Source organism: Schistocerca cancellata, chromosome 1 (genome assembly GCF_023864275.1).
Source record: "Schistocerca cancellata isolate TAMUIC-IGC-003103 chromosome 1, iqSchCanc2.1, whole genome shotgun sequence".
Taxonomy (NCBI): domain Eukaryota; kingdom Metazoa; phylum Arthropoda; class Insecta; order Orthoptera; family Acrididae; genus Schistocerca; species Schistocerca cancellata.
The window spans coordinates 203,708,025-203,723,821 of record NC_064626.1 but is presented as its reverse complement, the minus strand read 5'-3'; the positions used below and the strand labels follow the sequence as shown (position 1 = coordinate 203,723,821).

Here is a 15,797-nt window from a genome sequence, read left to right as displayed (position 1 = left end):
CAACCACTGCTTCCCTTTCGTGTCCCTCGACTCATAACTGCCATCTGGTTTCTCTACTAATTGTAAATAGCCTTTCGCTCCCTGTATTTTACCCCTGCACCTTCAGAATTTGAAAGAGAGTATTCCACTCAACATTGTCAAAAGCTTTCTCTATGTCTACAAATGCTAGAATTGTAGGTTTGCCTTTCCTTAATGTAGCTTCTAAGATACGTCGTAAGGTCAGTATTGCCTCACGTGTTCCAATATTTCTACGGAATCCAAACTGATCTTCCCCGAGGTCGGCTTCTACTAGTTTTTCCATTCGTCTGTAAAGAATTCGCGTTAGTATTTTGTAGCCGTGACTTATTAAACTGATAGTTCGGTAATTTTCACATCTGTCAACACCTGCTTTCTTTGGAATTGGAATTATTATATGTTTCCTGAAGTCTGAGGGTATTTTACCTGTCTTATACATCTTGCTCACCAGATGGTAGAGTTTTGTCAGGACTGGCTCTCCCAAGGCTGTCAGTAGTTCTAATGGAATGTTGTCTACTCCCGGGGCCTTGTTTCCACTCAGATCTTTCAGTGCTCTGTCAAACTCTTCACGCAGTATCGTATCTCCCATTTCATCTTCATCTACATCCTCTTCCATTTCCATAATATTGTCCTCAAGTACATCGCCCTTGTATAGACCCTCTATATACTCCTTCCACATTTCTTCTTTCCCTTCTTTGCTTAGAACTGGGTTTCCATCTGAGCTCTTGATATTCATATAAGTGGCTCTCTTTAATTTTCCTGTAGGCAGTATCTATCTTACCCCTAGTGAGACAAGCCTCTACATCCTTACATTTGTCCTCTAGCCATCCCTGCTTAGCCATTTTGCACTTCCTGTCGATCTCATTTTTGAGACGTTTGTATTCCTTTTTTCCTGCCTCATATACTGAATTTATATATTTTCTCCTTTCATCAATTAAATTCAGTATCTCTTCTGTTACCAAAGGATTTCTACTAGCCCTCGTCTTTTTACCTACTTGATCCTCTGCTGCCTTCAGTACTTCATCCCTCAAAGCTATCCATTCTTCTTCTACTGTATTTCTTTCCCCCATTCCTGTCAATTGTCCCCTTATGCTCTCCTTGTAACTCTATACAATCTCTGGTTCTTTCAGTTTATCCGGGTTCCATCTCCTTAAATTTCCACCTTTTTGCAGTTTTTTCAGCTTTAATCTACAGTTCATAACCAATAGATTGTGGTCAGAGTCAACATTTGCACCTGGAAATGTCTTAAAATTTAAAACCTGGTTCCTAAATCTCTGTCTTACCATTAGATAATCTATCTGATAACTTTATGTATCTCCAGGGTTCTTCCATGTATACAACCTTATTTTATGATTCTTGAACCAAGTGTTAGCTATAATTAAGTTGTGCTCTGAGCAAAATTCTACCAGGAGGCTTCCTCTTTCATTTCTTCCCCCCAATCCATATTCACCTACTACGTTTCCTTCTCTCCCTTCTCCTACTACCGAATTCCAGTCACCCATAACTATTAAATTTTCGTCTCCCTTCACTATCTGAATAATTTCTTTTATTTGATCATACATTTCTTCAATTTCTTCGTCATCTGCAGAGCTGGTTGCCATATAAACTTGTACTACTGTGGTAGGCGTGGGCTTCGTGTCTATCTTTGCCACAATAATGCGTTCACTATGCTGTTTGTAGTAGCTTACCCGCACTCCTATTTTTTTTTATTCATTATTAAACCTACTCCTGCATTACCCCTATTTGATTTTGTATTTATAACCCTGTATTCGCCTGACCAGAAGTCTTGTTCCTCCTGCCACCGAACTTCACTAATTCCCACTATATCTAACTTTAACCCATCCATTTCCCTTTTTAAATTTTCTAACCTACCTGCCCGATTAAGGGATCTGACATTCCACGCTGCGATCCGTAGAACGCCAGTTTCCTTTCTCCTGATAACGACGTCCTTCTGTGTAGTCCCCGCCCGGAGATCGGAATGGGGGACTATTTTACCTCCGGAATATTTTATACAAGAGGACGCCATCATCATTTAACCATACAGTGAAGCTGCATGCCCTCGGGAAAAATTACGGCTGTAGTTTCCCCTTGTTTTCAGCCGTTCGCAGTACCACAACAGCAAGGCCGTTTTGGTTAGTGTTACAAGGCCAGATCAATCAATCATCCAGACTGTTGCCCCTGCAACTACTGAAAAGGCTGCTGCCCTCTTCAGGAACCACAGGTTTGTCTTGCCCCTCAACAGATACCCCTCCGTTGTGGTTGCACCTACGGTACGGCTATCTGTATCGCTGAGGTATGCAAGCCTCCCCACAAACGGCAAGGTCTATGGTTCATAGTGGGGGGGGGGGGGGGGGGGTATTAATAGATATTGTATACAATATCACAAGCAGCAGCCTGCATGTCCCCCTTAGAGCAAGAACTGAAAGGAATACGATGCACGTTCATGCGTGACGATAACCACTTCGCTAGCAGTGGTAACTACATGTAAGTGGAACAATGAAAGGTGTCCGATGGGTCACTCGTTCGGTTTCGTCACATAGCGGCTTTGTCTGGAACACTTCATGTCGACTTTCCTTTTTTTTGTAAACGCCAGCGAACTAGCAGTCGTAGTGTCAAAATTTTGTGGTGAAGTTAAACGTTACAGTTTCTGTTGGTAGCGCCGATTATATCAGCATTTGCCCTCACTCGTCTCCACCCACCGCGAAGAGTCTTGTCATTTAGATGTTTGTTCGTCAGTTTCGCAACTGTTTTTGAAGAGTGCTAATGTGAAAAAATAGTACACTAGTTGTGTTAAAATTGTTTTTTAAAGCGACTAGTGTGCTATTTATTCACATCGGACACCTTTGTTATTCCGTTCGCAAACACCCCGCCAGTGCAATCGGACAACTTTTTTGTGCTATCTATACTTCCTTCACACAGTCAAAGAGAGAGACTGGATGTGGCGAAAGCTCAAAAAGTAGTAAGATTCCTTCACACAGTGAAAGTAAAAATATGTTCTTCTGGAATTTCAAAAGAACAATTTCATATATTTACTGAAAATTGCGAAAAAAATATAAAGTAAAAATATCGGCACACGATATTCCTATTTCGATGTCGACATTTTTTGGAAAAAATTATTTGGCCACCAAATTCGCCCGCCATACTTTTTCAGCAAGCACTAGTAAGTCTGACAGCAGAGGCAACATGTGTCTCCATTTATGACTTTAACGATAACCCCACGGAGATTTCGAAGACAGACACTAGCCATAACACATCAGTATGTGTAATACCTCCTGTCCAAGTTACCGGTTATGCGAACAAGAAGTCATTGTTTTTAATACTCAGTGGCATCTCACGCCATGTTCCGGAACCGTTCTCCTAGGAGCCTCTTGAGTCGGATACGTCCCTCGTGATGCTGTAAGTAGAAAAGTTTGTCTGAAAAAGACGACGTGATACTATGTCTGTGCCTAAAGCTATCAGGTGCGACACTGTCGGCGCGCGCTTCTCTGTGCCTCATCAAAGAACGCAGCTGCAGTGGTTGTCTTGGTGACAGTCCTTGGTGCTCCAGGTGTCTGTCGTCGCACTGTGTTGTAGCTAATAAGCGCGGCGGTACGATCCTACACGGCCGAAGGAACTGTGTGTCCTTTCGGGCGCTAGTCGTGTTGGGCCGTTGAGATGTTGCATGGCGACTGAGTGTGGCCCTCCTAAACCCATAGATTGACACTCTTGGGATACCGACCAACGCAAGCAGCAATATGACGCAACGATGAACTGCAGCATCGATAGACCACGATCCTGTCGCTGTCCGTTACTACATTTGCTGGTAGACCTACACGTAGCGTTACACATTCTTCTCACAGCTAACCGACATTCTATTTCTGAATGAGAAACCCCGCAGTGTAACCTTGGCATTATATAGAATGTAGATAACTGTACTCCTCCGTACTTCGTGAGGTTGCGCTAAAATGCTAATAATATGCGTATCTAAGCGTACAGTAAATTTCATGCCAATTGACGTGTGCTGCATGTCATCTTTCAGGTGTAATAGATTTAATCGCCAGTAGTGTAGAATGTCTAACGACAGGGTAACGAGGAAAATTCTGAAATAATCTAATTGTTTCGGTTCTCATTGACAAAGCTAACACAAATATCTAGAAGAAGTTGGTGTATCGTTAAGAAATCATTTCAGGCAGAACAAAATTTAGAACCATAACTAACAATCACTAATCTGCTAAGGATCTCCCTCGCTAAGCTACAAGTTTGAGAAGACTGGAAGAAGAAAGACAGTAAACAGATTGGGAGGAAAAGAAGTGCTCCTCAGTTAGGCTCAACAAGGAATTAAAAATAAAAGCAAAGAATTAGCCAAGTGCGAGTAGGACTCGCGCACTGAGGGTTCCGTGCAAAATTAATCATGTATATACTTCGACGGAAAAAACGCAATATCAAAAAATAATTAATATAGAGTAATGAAATTTTGGGAATACATTTGTCTAGGTAACACATTTAAGTGATTAACATAGCAAGATCACAGGTTAATGTAAGCGCGCGTTACGCCGTTGCAAATGTGAAATTCTGGTACATTAATAATCACTGTAACGACCAGAATGATGAATGGAAGCATGCAAACGTGCCTGTATTGTTTTGTGCAGGTGCCGGATGCGTTTCTGCGATGGAGTTCCATGCCTGGTGCATTTGGTCGGTCAATACAGGGACTGTTAAAGCTGTTTGTGGGTGACGCTGGACTTGTCGTCCGATGATGTCCCGTATATACTCCATTGGATACGGACCTGCTGATCGAGCAGCCCAAGGCAAAACTATCAACACTGTAGAACATGCCGAGTTACAATAGTGGCATGTGGGCTAGCGTTATCCTGTTGGAAAAGACAGCGCTGTTCGTGAATGGGAGCACGCAGGTCGAATCACCAGATTGACGTACAAATGTGCTGTCACGATGCGTGGGATAACAACGAGAGTTTCTGCTGTCATACGAAATCCGTCCAATTCCAATGAGCTCTCGGTTGACACCACTGCGTTCGCAAATGGCGTTGGCTGTGGTTTGAGGTCAGGGCGTCTGGATCGGAGCTCTCCTTGAAATACATAGTCGATTTGTAACAGTTCGTAGCGTCAATGAGGTGCAAACTGCTGCTCCGATTGCTGCTGCGGATGCAGTAAAGATGCGCCAGAGGCTTCTCGGTAATGCCGAATGGCCGTCTGAAATCCGGGCTTCTCGTGACCACCGCTGCCAGCATTCATGTATAGTTTCTACACTCCAGCCGAGTTTTTCTTCAAAAATGCAGATCCGGATCGGCGGGGGGCAGACCGGTGTATCGGCCCCGGGTGGCAATTTCGGGGGGGGGGGGGCAAATTCATATTCTTGAAGGGGTTGAAAAGCATCCCAGTTGGTTTTTGAACACATTTGAAGTTGGTTTTCCAACGAATCATTTTGATGTTTGAATGTGTGCGAAGGGTATGTGATGTCTCTGCCAGGGGCGTCCTCGTCGCATCTAGAAATAAAAAAAACTTTCCCGCAGATAAAAGGGGACAGGGCTATAAGAGCTAAGCCGAATAAACGCGAAGGGTGAATGCCAAACGGTGTTAGTTTATGTGGTTGATTGGGTCTGCGAACGATCAGCGAAATCCAGAGTGGAAATAAACAATTAACAGGTAAGAAAGATTACGTATAATCTTTTCGGTATATCCAAGAAAATGAAATTTTGGCAGAAAGTTTTTGCCAGAACGCTACTCCACCAAGAGTCAGTTAAGCGCCGAAAACGCGTTGTACTAACACGCAATAACTAACGCCTAACCGAAAAATAAACACTGGTTAACTGAACATGTGATTCTGGCAGGGTTAGTTGAAGTTAACCGGAGAATGTTTCGACAATGGCAGGAATAGTTACAGTATTATTGATGACAAGATTGTTTGTTAGAACGAGGAAGGAGAAGAAACGGGGACATCACAAAAATTAGATGGAAGACTATGACGATTCCAAATGTATCCGTAATTTAATTATGTTTTTATTTTGGTAGTACTGTCATTTTACGTTGATGACGCATGCTTTGTTTATTTGTTGTTACATCTTTGCAATTTTCAAGCTGCCAGGTTAGTTTCGTTATCGCTGCTGTGCTGTCAATCATGGCTGCTCCGCTGTCTATTTGCACCAAAGAAGAGCATCGTTCAGTGATCCGTTTTTTATGGTCGGAATGCGAATCAGGGGCATAAATTCATCGAAGACTTTCGGTATAGTGTGGGAACAGTGTTTTGCCGCAAAGGAGTGTCTACGGATGGATTGAAAAATTCTGAAATGGTCGCACAAGTATTACGCACGATAAAGAGCCGGACGACCGTTTACCGCCACAATTGAAGAAACCGTTTAGCGTTCACGTGAAATGATTCTCTTAGGCAGATGATAATCTATTGACGAAGTGACACATTGCCTGCAAATTAGTGACGGTTCTGCCTACGAAATCATCCACAACAGACTTGGGTTTCATAAAGTTTGTGCAAGATGGATCCCAAAACAACTTACGCAGTTGCATAAACAAACGCGATTGGACATCAGCGAAAAACACTTGGAGCGCTATGGTAACGAGGGGGACAACTTAGACAGGATCATTACTGATGAAGAAACATGGATCCATCATTACGACCCAGAGAGTAAGCGGCGGAGTATGGAATGGAAACATACAAATTCGCCGTGCAAGAAAAAATTCGAGACCCAGCCGTCTGCAGGAAAACTGATGCTTACGGGTTTTTTTTTTTTTTTTTTTTTTTTTTTTTTTTTTTTTTTTTTTTTTTTTTTTTTTTGGGGCGCATAAGGTCCAGTACTGGAAAATAATGGGGAAAGGGGCCCAACAATAAACAGTGTACGTTACAGTGAGATGCTTACTGCTAGGCTAAAGCCTACAGTTCGGAGCAATCACCGAGGATTGCTGTCAAAAGGTGTCGTGTTGTTGCACGGCAATGCCCAACCGCATACTGCTGAAACGCTCTATAAACTCAAATTTGAAGTACTGGATCATCCTCCATATAGTCCCGATCGTGCCCCCTTCTGACTATCACTTTTTTGGTCCACTCAAACAGGCATTAAGGGGCCGTCGATTTGCCTCGAACGAAGCAGTGAAAGAAGCGGTGCATTTCTGGCTCACAGCTCAACCGAGAACCTTCTTTTATGAGGGCATCAGGAAGCTTGTTCAGCGATGGACCAAGTGCGTTGAAACGCAAGGAGACTGTTGAAAAATGATGTTCTTGTAAGTTTCCTATTTGATTACAATAATATTTTATAACTACTTTGCGGAGCCGCGCGGGGTAGCCTTGCGGTCTGAGTGCGCCTTGCCACGGTTCGCGCGACTCCCCCCGTCGGAGGTTCGAGTCCTCCCTTGGGTGTGAGTGTTCCCCTTAGCGTAAGTTAGTTTAGGTTAGATGTAGTGTGTAAGCCTAGGGACTGATAACCTCAGCAGTTTGGTCCCATAGAACTTACCACAAACATAAAAAAAATTACTTTGCGGGTAATAATTGACTTACCCCCGTATAAAAATCTTGTATTCTAGTTTTCAATCTCATGCTTCAGAAACTGGACCATATGAATGAAATGTGGAACAATTTCCTAACAAAACTTTTTGGCTGTAGTAGCCCTATTACGCATTTGATACTGGTACTTCATGAATTATGTTCTGTCGTGTTACTTCTCTAAACTAGGTACGTAAAAATGACCATTCGTGCCAACACAATCTCGCGTATTTGGCGTGTGTTAAAACTGCTGCAGTATTAGAAAGGGCTATTTCATTTTATGCAGCAAACAGTGACAAAATATACGTAATCCACACAAGACTAGGGTACTATTCGTATTAACAGCTTCTTCAGTATTTGACAACGACATTTTTATTTTTCATATAGCAAAACGTTTGGCAACTTCGATGCTTTCGCAGGAAGGAAAGCACGCCATGTAAAGCTGCAGCAAGATTAGATAGAGAAAAATGCTGGGACCTAAGGAGTGAAGAAACGTGTACAGTCTTGCTTGTCTTTTTGTTTACTGCTTTTATGTTTCCTGTATTTAATTTTATGTCACACAAAAGAGAAAGTTACTAGCTAATAGGCAATAAAGAGTGCAAATTTTCTGAAGAGTTCTATCCTCCCAGTCACAAATAATCTGACCCAGTATTAATTGATTGTCTTTTGTCTTTTAAGGAGTAGGATGTCAAACGGCCGACTGGGAGCAGGAGAGGTACCACAGGACATTTTAATTTCCACTGTCCTCAATATAGGCTTGACGACTTCTATTACAAAATATACACGTTTGAATTCCACAGAGCGAAATACAGTGATGTGCGATAGAAGACTACTATGTAAAGAGGCGTGGCTCTGCTCTTTGGCACACTTATAAGACCGAATAACAGTCTTATATTTCCTCGAACATTATATATATATATATATATATATATATATATATATAATATACAGGGTGTTACAAAAAGGTACGGCCAAACTTTCAGGAAACATTCCTCACATACAAATAAAGAAAAGATGTTACGTGCACATGTGTCCGGAAATGCTCAATTTCCATGTTAGAGCTCATTTTAGTTTCGTCGGTATGTACTGTACTTCCTCGATTCACCACCAGTTGGCCCAATTGAAGGAAGGTAATGTTGACTTCGGTGCTTGTGTTGACTTGCGACTCATTGCTCTACAGTACTAGCATCAAACACATCAGTACGTAGCATCAACAGGTTACTGTTCATCACGACCGTGGTTTTGCAGTCAGTGCAATGTTTACAAATGCGGAATTGGCAGATGCCCATTTGATGTATGGGTTAGCACGGGGCAATAGCACGTTTGTATCGAGACAGATTTCCAGGAAGAAGGTGTCCCGACAGGAAGACGTTCGAAGCAATTGATCGGCGTCTTAGGGAGCACGGAACATTTCAGCCTATGACTCGCAACTGGGGAAGACCTAGAACGACGAGGACACCTGCAATGGACGAGGCAATTCTTCGTGCAGTTGACGATAACCCTAATGTCAGCGTCAGAGAAGTTGCTGCTGTACCAGGTAACGTTGACCACGTCAGTGTATGGAGAGTGCTACGGGAGAACCAGTTGTTTCCGTATCATGTACAGCGTGTGCAGGCACTATCAGCAGCTGATTGGCCTCCACGGGTACACTTCTGCGAATGGTTCATCCAACAATGTGTCAATCCTCATTTCGGGATACTCTACCTGTGCTGCTAGAACATGTGCCTTTACAAGTACGAGACAACATGTGGTTCATGCACGATGGAGCCCCTGCACATTTCAGTCGAAGTGTTCGTACGCTTCTCAACAACAGATTCGGTGACCGATGGATTGGTAGAGGCGGACCAGTTCCATGGCCTCCACGCTCTTCTGACCTCAACCCTCTTGACCTTCATTTATGGGGGCATTTGAAAGCTCTTGGCTACGCAACCCCGGTACCAAATGTAGAGACTCTTCGTGCTCGTATTGTGGACGGCTGTGATAACAATACGCCATTCTCCAGGGCTGCATCAGCGCATCAGGGATTCCATGCGACGGAGGGTGGATGCATGTATCCTCGCTAACGAAGGACATTTTGAATATTTCCTGTAACAAAGTGCTTGAAGTCACGCTGGTGCGTTCTGTTGCTGTGTGTTTCCATTCCATGATTAATGTGATTTGAAGAGAAGTAATAAAATGAGCTCTAACATGGAAAGTAAGCGTTTCCGGACACATGTCCACATAACATATTTTCTTTCTTTGTGTGTGAGGAATGTTTCCTGAAAGTTGGCTTTTGCCCCCGTTCGGAAATATCGTAGATCCGGGGCTGCAAAACGCAGAAGTAACATCCAGCTCCTCGTAGCCATATTACACGACCTCGTTCATACTGCCAAGTGTTGGTACCGGCGTTTTTGTCGCCTCAAAAGCATAGTGGCGCTACAAGATTTCTATCTCAGATGTAGAAACACGCCTACCAACTTTCGTTTATGTCGCACTGCCCTTTCTTGGTGTAGCGATTTTGTTCGTCCATCCCGGGAATGGAGTATCTCAGCGATTTTTGCCTGTTTTCGATATAGATATGGCAAGATATCGATCTCGGGAATTTCCAAGACGCTACCAAAATCTCCACTACAGCCCCAAAAACTAGCCCGGACATACAAAAAGAAGCGAGCAGGGGACTTCAATTTATATATTTAGGTTTAATAAAATATTTTATTTAGTACTAAAATATGACTACAACTTATATTTTTTGTTTGGATGGAATAATGTTCGTCTGTCATGATTTTGACGGATGATGATATACAGTGTATGTTCTAATGGCAAAAATACATTTTTTATGCGATATAATTATAGTATAACAATTTTCAGATTGTTTTACTTTACTTCTGCAGTGAAACCTTGCTTACTGCCAAATTTCATGATTCTACGTCAACAGCAAATACCTGTATGAGTTGGTGAGTGGGTTTGCAAGTATCAAAATATGCGACATAAATGACCGAATCTTTTGATTGAAGCTTAAAATTTTTCCACTGCCACTTAAGTATGTGACACAAATTTGAATTTGATAAGCCAACCTGTTCCAGAGAAAAAAAGTATCTTAACAGAGGAGCAGACAGACAGATGAATAAAAAAGATAAAAATTATTCTTATCGTGTCGCATTAAAAATTAACAATTATCGGACTTTTCCTTTACGTACGGTGTGAGACCCTTTAAATTTTATGACTCTAGGTCAACGAGAAGTATCCTAAAGCTTTCGATAAGTACGTTTTGAGTAGCAAAATATGTAACATATATGTCCCTTTTGATTAAATTACTTTAGAAACTTAACTTTTACGCTGTTAAGGGACCTTATATCTTAATGTGCGACATAAATTTGAACTTGATACATCTACCCATTCCTGAAAAGAAGGGTTCTTAGCAGTCGGGCAGACAGACTGACTGGCAACAAAGCGAGCGTGAGGGGTTCTGATTTAGAGATTGAGGCACGGAACCGTAAAGAAACACTTAGATCTTAAAATAATGGTACAGTTAGTCGATTAACTCAGCACATAAATATATGTGCTCGAATATTCAATGCCACTGGTACCTTAATGATTAGATGGACAGCGATTCGACATGAAGTATTGATCATCCTAATTTTGGAGATTTGTAAGTAATCCTTCATTCGGGGTAAATAATCTCTTACTGTGGGTAGCTTCCGTAACCCTCTTGTGACTAATAAAACAATGTAATTCGATTTATTTATAAATACATGTTCTGCTGCTTTGTTCCATCCAGCGAGGTGCAAAAACTCGCTGAGTACTCTTAAGAGGCAGCTGTTGCCCTTGGACAGGAAGTATGCTAGTTTCAGTTCCTGCTGCAGTGCAGTGTAGTGTTTGCCTGCAGCTATACCCTTAATTCGAATGCTTTATCTGTTTTTAAAGTGTTTTTATACTATATGCTTCGTTATGCAAAGTGCAGTTACTCTAGATTGACATAATCATTCCCCGTCTCTACTAAGGAACATCAACGCTCAAGTCTCACCGCTTCACACCGAAGTTCGCGTACATTGAAATGCACTGTGCACAGAACTTTTTTCCAGTTCGTACTGTCCCACGTTATATATTACAGCTTTAGTCCATACACTGTCAATGCCTCATCGCAACTGTTCTTTTCATTCGGTTTTGCCTCCCGCTTCCTTTGCAAAAATTGGTCTAAACTTTCATAGAAATATACAATACCTATTTTATTTTAGTGAATTACTAGGCTAGTATACTCGCTATACTGCTTTTTCATGTGTGGTTGCCTTTAGATCATGGAGCAGAGAAGAATTCTTGCAAGTGTTCGAGGTTCAAACTTTCTACATCTGCACTTGCACTGTCTCTTTTGGTCGGTGCAAGATGAAGACGCTGTCAGCTGCCTCGTTGATCGCCTCAAACAAAGGTCTCAGAGTGTAATTTGTACTGTAAAATTGTCACATGAGGCATTCTCATGAAAACAAGCAACCAGTAAACCGATGACTTGAGAATTTTGTTCTATATTGTATTGTCTTTCATGCCAGATCCGTAACTACATTTTTCTTAACCTACATTTTCCTTTTTCGTACTCCAATACTCCAGTACGTTCAAATACTGGACGAAGTTGTTATATGTGGGCTGTGCTGTGTAAAGAAAGAGCATCTGAGATTATGCAATTTGTTGTAAAACCTGGTTACAGTAGTGCTCGACCAGTGGCGAGTACATATTCCAATACCATGCTCTGCTTCTGCACGCGCATATTCTCACGCCTCCTTCCCTCTATTATTTTTTATTCCAGTGGGCATCTCTCCCTGTATTGTTTATTCCAGAGGAAAGGGACTAAAAAAGCTTCAGAACGGAATTTGTTATGCTGCTGTCTAGTGAAAGTCTTTCGGACTGTTGAGAATATGTAGGGCAAACAGTTTTAGCCATACTTAATGAATCGAATGTCACAAACTTCCATCATTACTGACTGCACCCTCACAGTGGTAATTCGCCAAATTTCACTTGCAGAAATTACCTCAGCACAACCCGGAAGGAAGTGTATGAATAGCCCTTTCTTCATTTGTCTGTAGGAGTTTTTTTTTTTTTATCAAAAACAAATAATCAAGATCTGTTGAAATAAACCGTTCTGACAGGTTTGTACTCCGAAGAAAGATAGTGGATCTAAGTTTTCGTAGTATTTGGTTAAGCAGTAAAGTTATTTTGTGTTGATGGAGGGGTAGAGAAAAGTAGGTTTTGTGTTTCTAATTACCTTGAAAATACTGTCAGCGACACGAAGAAAGGTGTAAGCGGGTGTCCAGCTGGTAACAGCATCCAACCTGCAACAAACAAATATTATAGATAAAAAAAGAACTATTCCTATTATTTATGCATACGAATTAATAATTTCCCATGACTTCTAATTCAGTTTTTTCCCGATTTATTCTTTCAGGATGCGTTTTTATACCTGCTTGCTCCCAATCTTATACTATCCTTGCCATTGTTAACCATAATATATACTAGAATGAGCGAAATGCCGCAACAGTTAAATAAAAAGTTCTACGCAGGAGATATGTAAGTAGAGTACTCGATGCCTTTTGCGATTTGCTTTTTCATACGTGGTTCTTGTATAAGTGAAATCCATGTTATGAAAATAAACTAGAACCGCAGCAATCACACTTCTTGTGTATAAAATCACTCAGTCTTCAGGCCATGAGTGGCCTACCGGGACCACCCGACCGCCGTGTCATCCTCTGCTGAGGATGCGGATAGGAGGGGCGTGTGGTCAGCACACCGCACTCCCGGCCGTTACGACGGTTTTCTTTGACCTGACTTTGACCGACTCTTCGGTCGAGTAGCTCCTCAATTGCCCCGAAAAATGGCAACAGCGCATGGCGACCTGGATGGGTACCCATCCAAGTGCCGACCACGCCCGACAGCGCTTAACAGGAACCGGTCCTTCATGTGTATAAAGCTTGTTTAATCTGCTTCAGAAATCAAAACGCACAGTACAAAGTTAAGCTGATAAATAAGATATGACAGTGCGAGAACCTACAGTCGACGTAGTTGCTGCGGTAGCTGCTTCATTAACAATATTAGTGACAAAGCGCACGGTGAAGTAAAGGGAGGTATCTGCATAGTAAGAGCTTAAGTTTCAATAAAGATCTCGCTGATTCCTTACGTATCTACTTAGTAAGAGCTGATTGCGATAAAGATCTCGCTGATTTGTTAAAATGAAGAGTGGATTCTCATTCTCGCAAAATACGTCAGCAAATTACTTCTAATTTGGTAATAACTCAAGTCGGTATTACCGTAGGGGCAGATGGTTTTATTTTAGTACTTAACTAAGATGACCGTAGTTGCCGACTACTGAAGAAGTTTCGTCTCTTTTCGTTCCATTCCTTGCACAACACAAAAATGTCTTGCTTTTCCAAATAGAATATTCTAAAGTAAGCACCGTAATATTGCTGTTCACTGTACCTACGAACCGTGAACCATACAGCTGCACATTGCTGGCCGTCACTGTTTTGGCGGGATACAGATCGCGCGGCAACATACATAATGTGATTCCAAAGAACTTCGATTACAGGTCTGCCAATCGACTAGGAGGCTTGTCTGTAATGAGCAATCGATTCTGTCGTAATTATTATGTATTTTGATAATATTTTCATGAAGTTAAATAATATGTATGTCTTAGAAGATTCGTAATAAATAGCGAAGATTGACGGACACACATGCCAATATGTTTCATTTTCGATGATCAGTGCATAACTAAGTGATGGACTAGAAGCAGAGGACTTACTTAAAAGAAAAGAAAAAATAGGTAGAGGGAGAGTTTTATATTATTATTATTATTATTATTATTATTATTATTATTAATTGATACTGTTCGTCCTATTGTCTACGTAAATTAAAACGAACTGTAACATTTTGCCGACGTTTTTGTCAGCTCTTCCAAAATTTTAGAGAAGTTTAATACCTGTGTAAATTATTGTTGCTCTCTTATGCAGGGTGTCAGAGGAGGAAAGGTGTATATTGAAGGATATGAAACGAACTACCATTAAAAACAGGAAAGTCTAGTAAACATGTATGATTCAAGAGCTATGAACACTTTTTTCCTTCGATGCCGCGAAACATCTCTTCTACGACAAAAGTCCTTGATTTCCATATTTCGATAGGTGGTATAATGAACCAGGTGGTAGTATGGACAAAAAACAGCAAGAAAAACCTTCCAGCAAACATGGGCTCGTAATTGCGTACCTTAAGAGTTCTGAGCACTTTTGCATCTGCATTACTGTGAAACACACATCTTCTACTGAAAAAGTGCTCTAAATCGTAACATATGTATCTTAGAGCTTATGTGTACTGGAATTTTTTTTATTGTTTCAGTCGACACCACCTCCTCCCAAAATATGGAAAACAAATAGCAGTATAGAAGATGAAAAATTCCTCATAGTCCTTAAGGTATAAATTTGAGGGGGGCAGTGTTTACTAGACTTTTCTGCTTTCAATGATCTTCTTTCCTGTTAGTTCTCTGAATATTTACCATTCTTCCTGGAATGCCATGTATAAAGTTCAAATCAATATTATTAGGATAAGATGTGAGTTCCCTGTAAAAGCTTTGTTGTCCAACTAAAGAGTCTAAACTTGCTTCTTAGTTCCTCACCAGTCACCTTAAACTCCCCATTAACTCTCCCAGAATACTGTGGTACTATACTGGGGAAGAGTATGTATTCAGTGATGGCATGACCACAATATCTGGGTAGTTAACCAAGATACAATACCATACTCTTTGCTGGAATTTTGTAAATATTCTGGATGGATTTGTTTTGAACCATCTATTCACTATGAAAGTTCTTGACCAGACTGTAAGCCAGTTAACGATAAAAGTTAAAAAATAAATTGATGCTGGCAATGAGTTAAGATGATGTACCGACCAACACTATACTTCCTGTATCTCTGTGAATGCACACTCCTGTTAGTTTTATTATTATAACAACATTATAAAGTTCCTCAGAGTATGAGAAGTATGGAGGGTTCATCTCCTGAAAAAATATGATTGCCCTTTTTTTAAGTAATTAACATTTTTTTGTTTAAAAAATTTACATGTGATTTAAACAAAAGGTAAACTGATTTTCCATTTTGTGTTGCAGGCAATGACACCTTCCATGAAGAGAATGCTCTTACAGCTAGTGCTGTTGTTGAAGGGAACACATTGAACAAAGATGTAAGTCTCTGTCCTCAAATATCTCTCACTCTCTCTCTCTCTCTCTCTCTCTCTGTGTGTGTGTGTGTGTGTGTGTGTGTGTGTGTGTGTGTGTGTGTGTGTGTGTGT

At 41.2% G+C, this 15,797-nt stretch overlaps 2 protein-coding genes across 8 annotated transcripts in view; one reads left to right on the top strand and one right to left on the bottom strand.

Moving 5' to 3' along the window:
* Nucleotides 1–13,980, bottom strand: part of LOC126168613 (tyrosyl-DNA phosphodiesterase 2-like) — a 182,140-nt gene extending 168,160 nt beyond the window's left edge. For 3 of the 4 annotated variants that reach the window (XM_049920579.1, XM_049920576.1, XM_049920572.1), the window contains exons 1-2: nucleotides 13,943–13,980; nucleotides 12,735–12,801 (exon numbers count right to left, since the gene is read on the bottom strand). The gene's annotated coding sequence lies outside the window, so the exon portion shown is untranslated. The remainder of the gene's footprint in view (nucleotides 1–12,734; nucleotides 12,802–13,942) is intronic. The other variant, XM_049920578.1, reaches the window with a different exon arrangement.
* The window catches only part of LOC126168566 (double-stranded RNA-specific editase 1), a 152,469-nt gene that overhangs the window by 93,728 nt on the left and 42,944 nt on the right, over nucleotides 1–15,797 (top strand). For 3 of the 4 annotated variants that reach the window (XM_049920567.1, XM_049920566.1, XM_049920568.1), the window contains one exon: nucleotides 15,616–15,689. In XM_049920567.1, the coding sequence (XP_049776524.1) occupies nucleotides 15,616–15,689 (74 nt within the window). Of the gene's footprint in view, nucleotides 1–14,679; nucleotides 14,927–15,615; nucleotides 15,690–15,797 lie in introns of those variants that run through there. The other variant, XM_049920569.1, reaches the window with a different exon arrangement.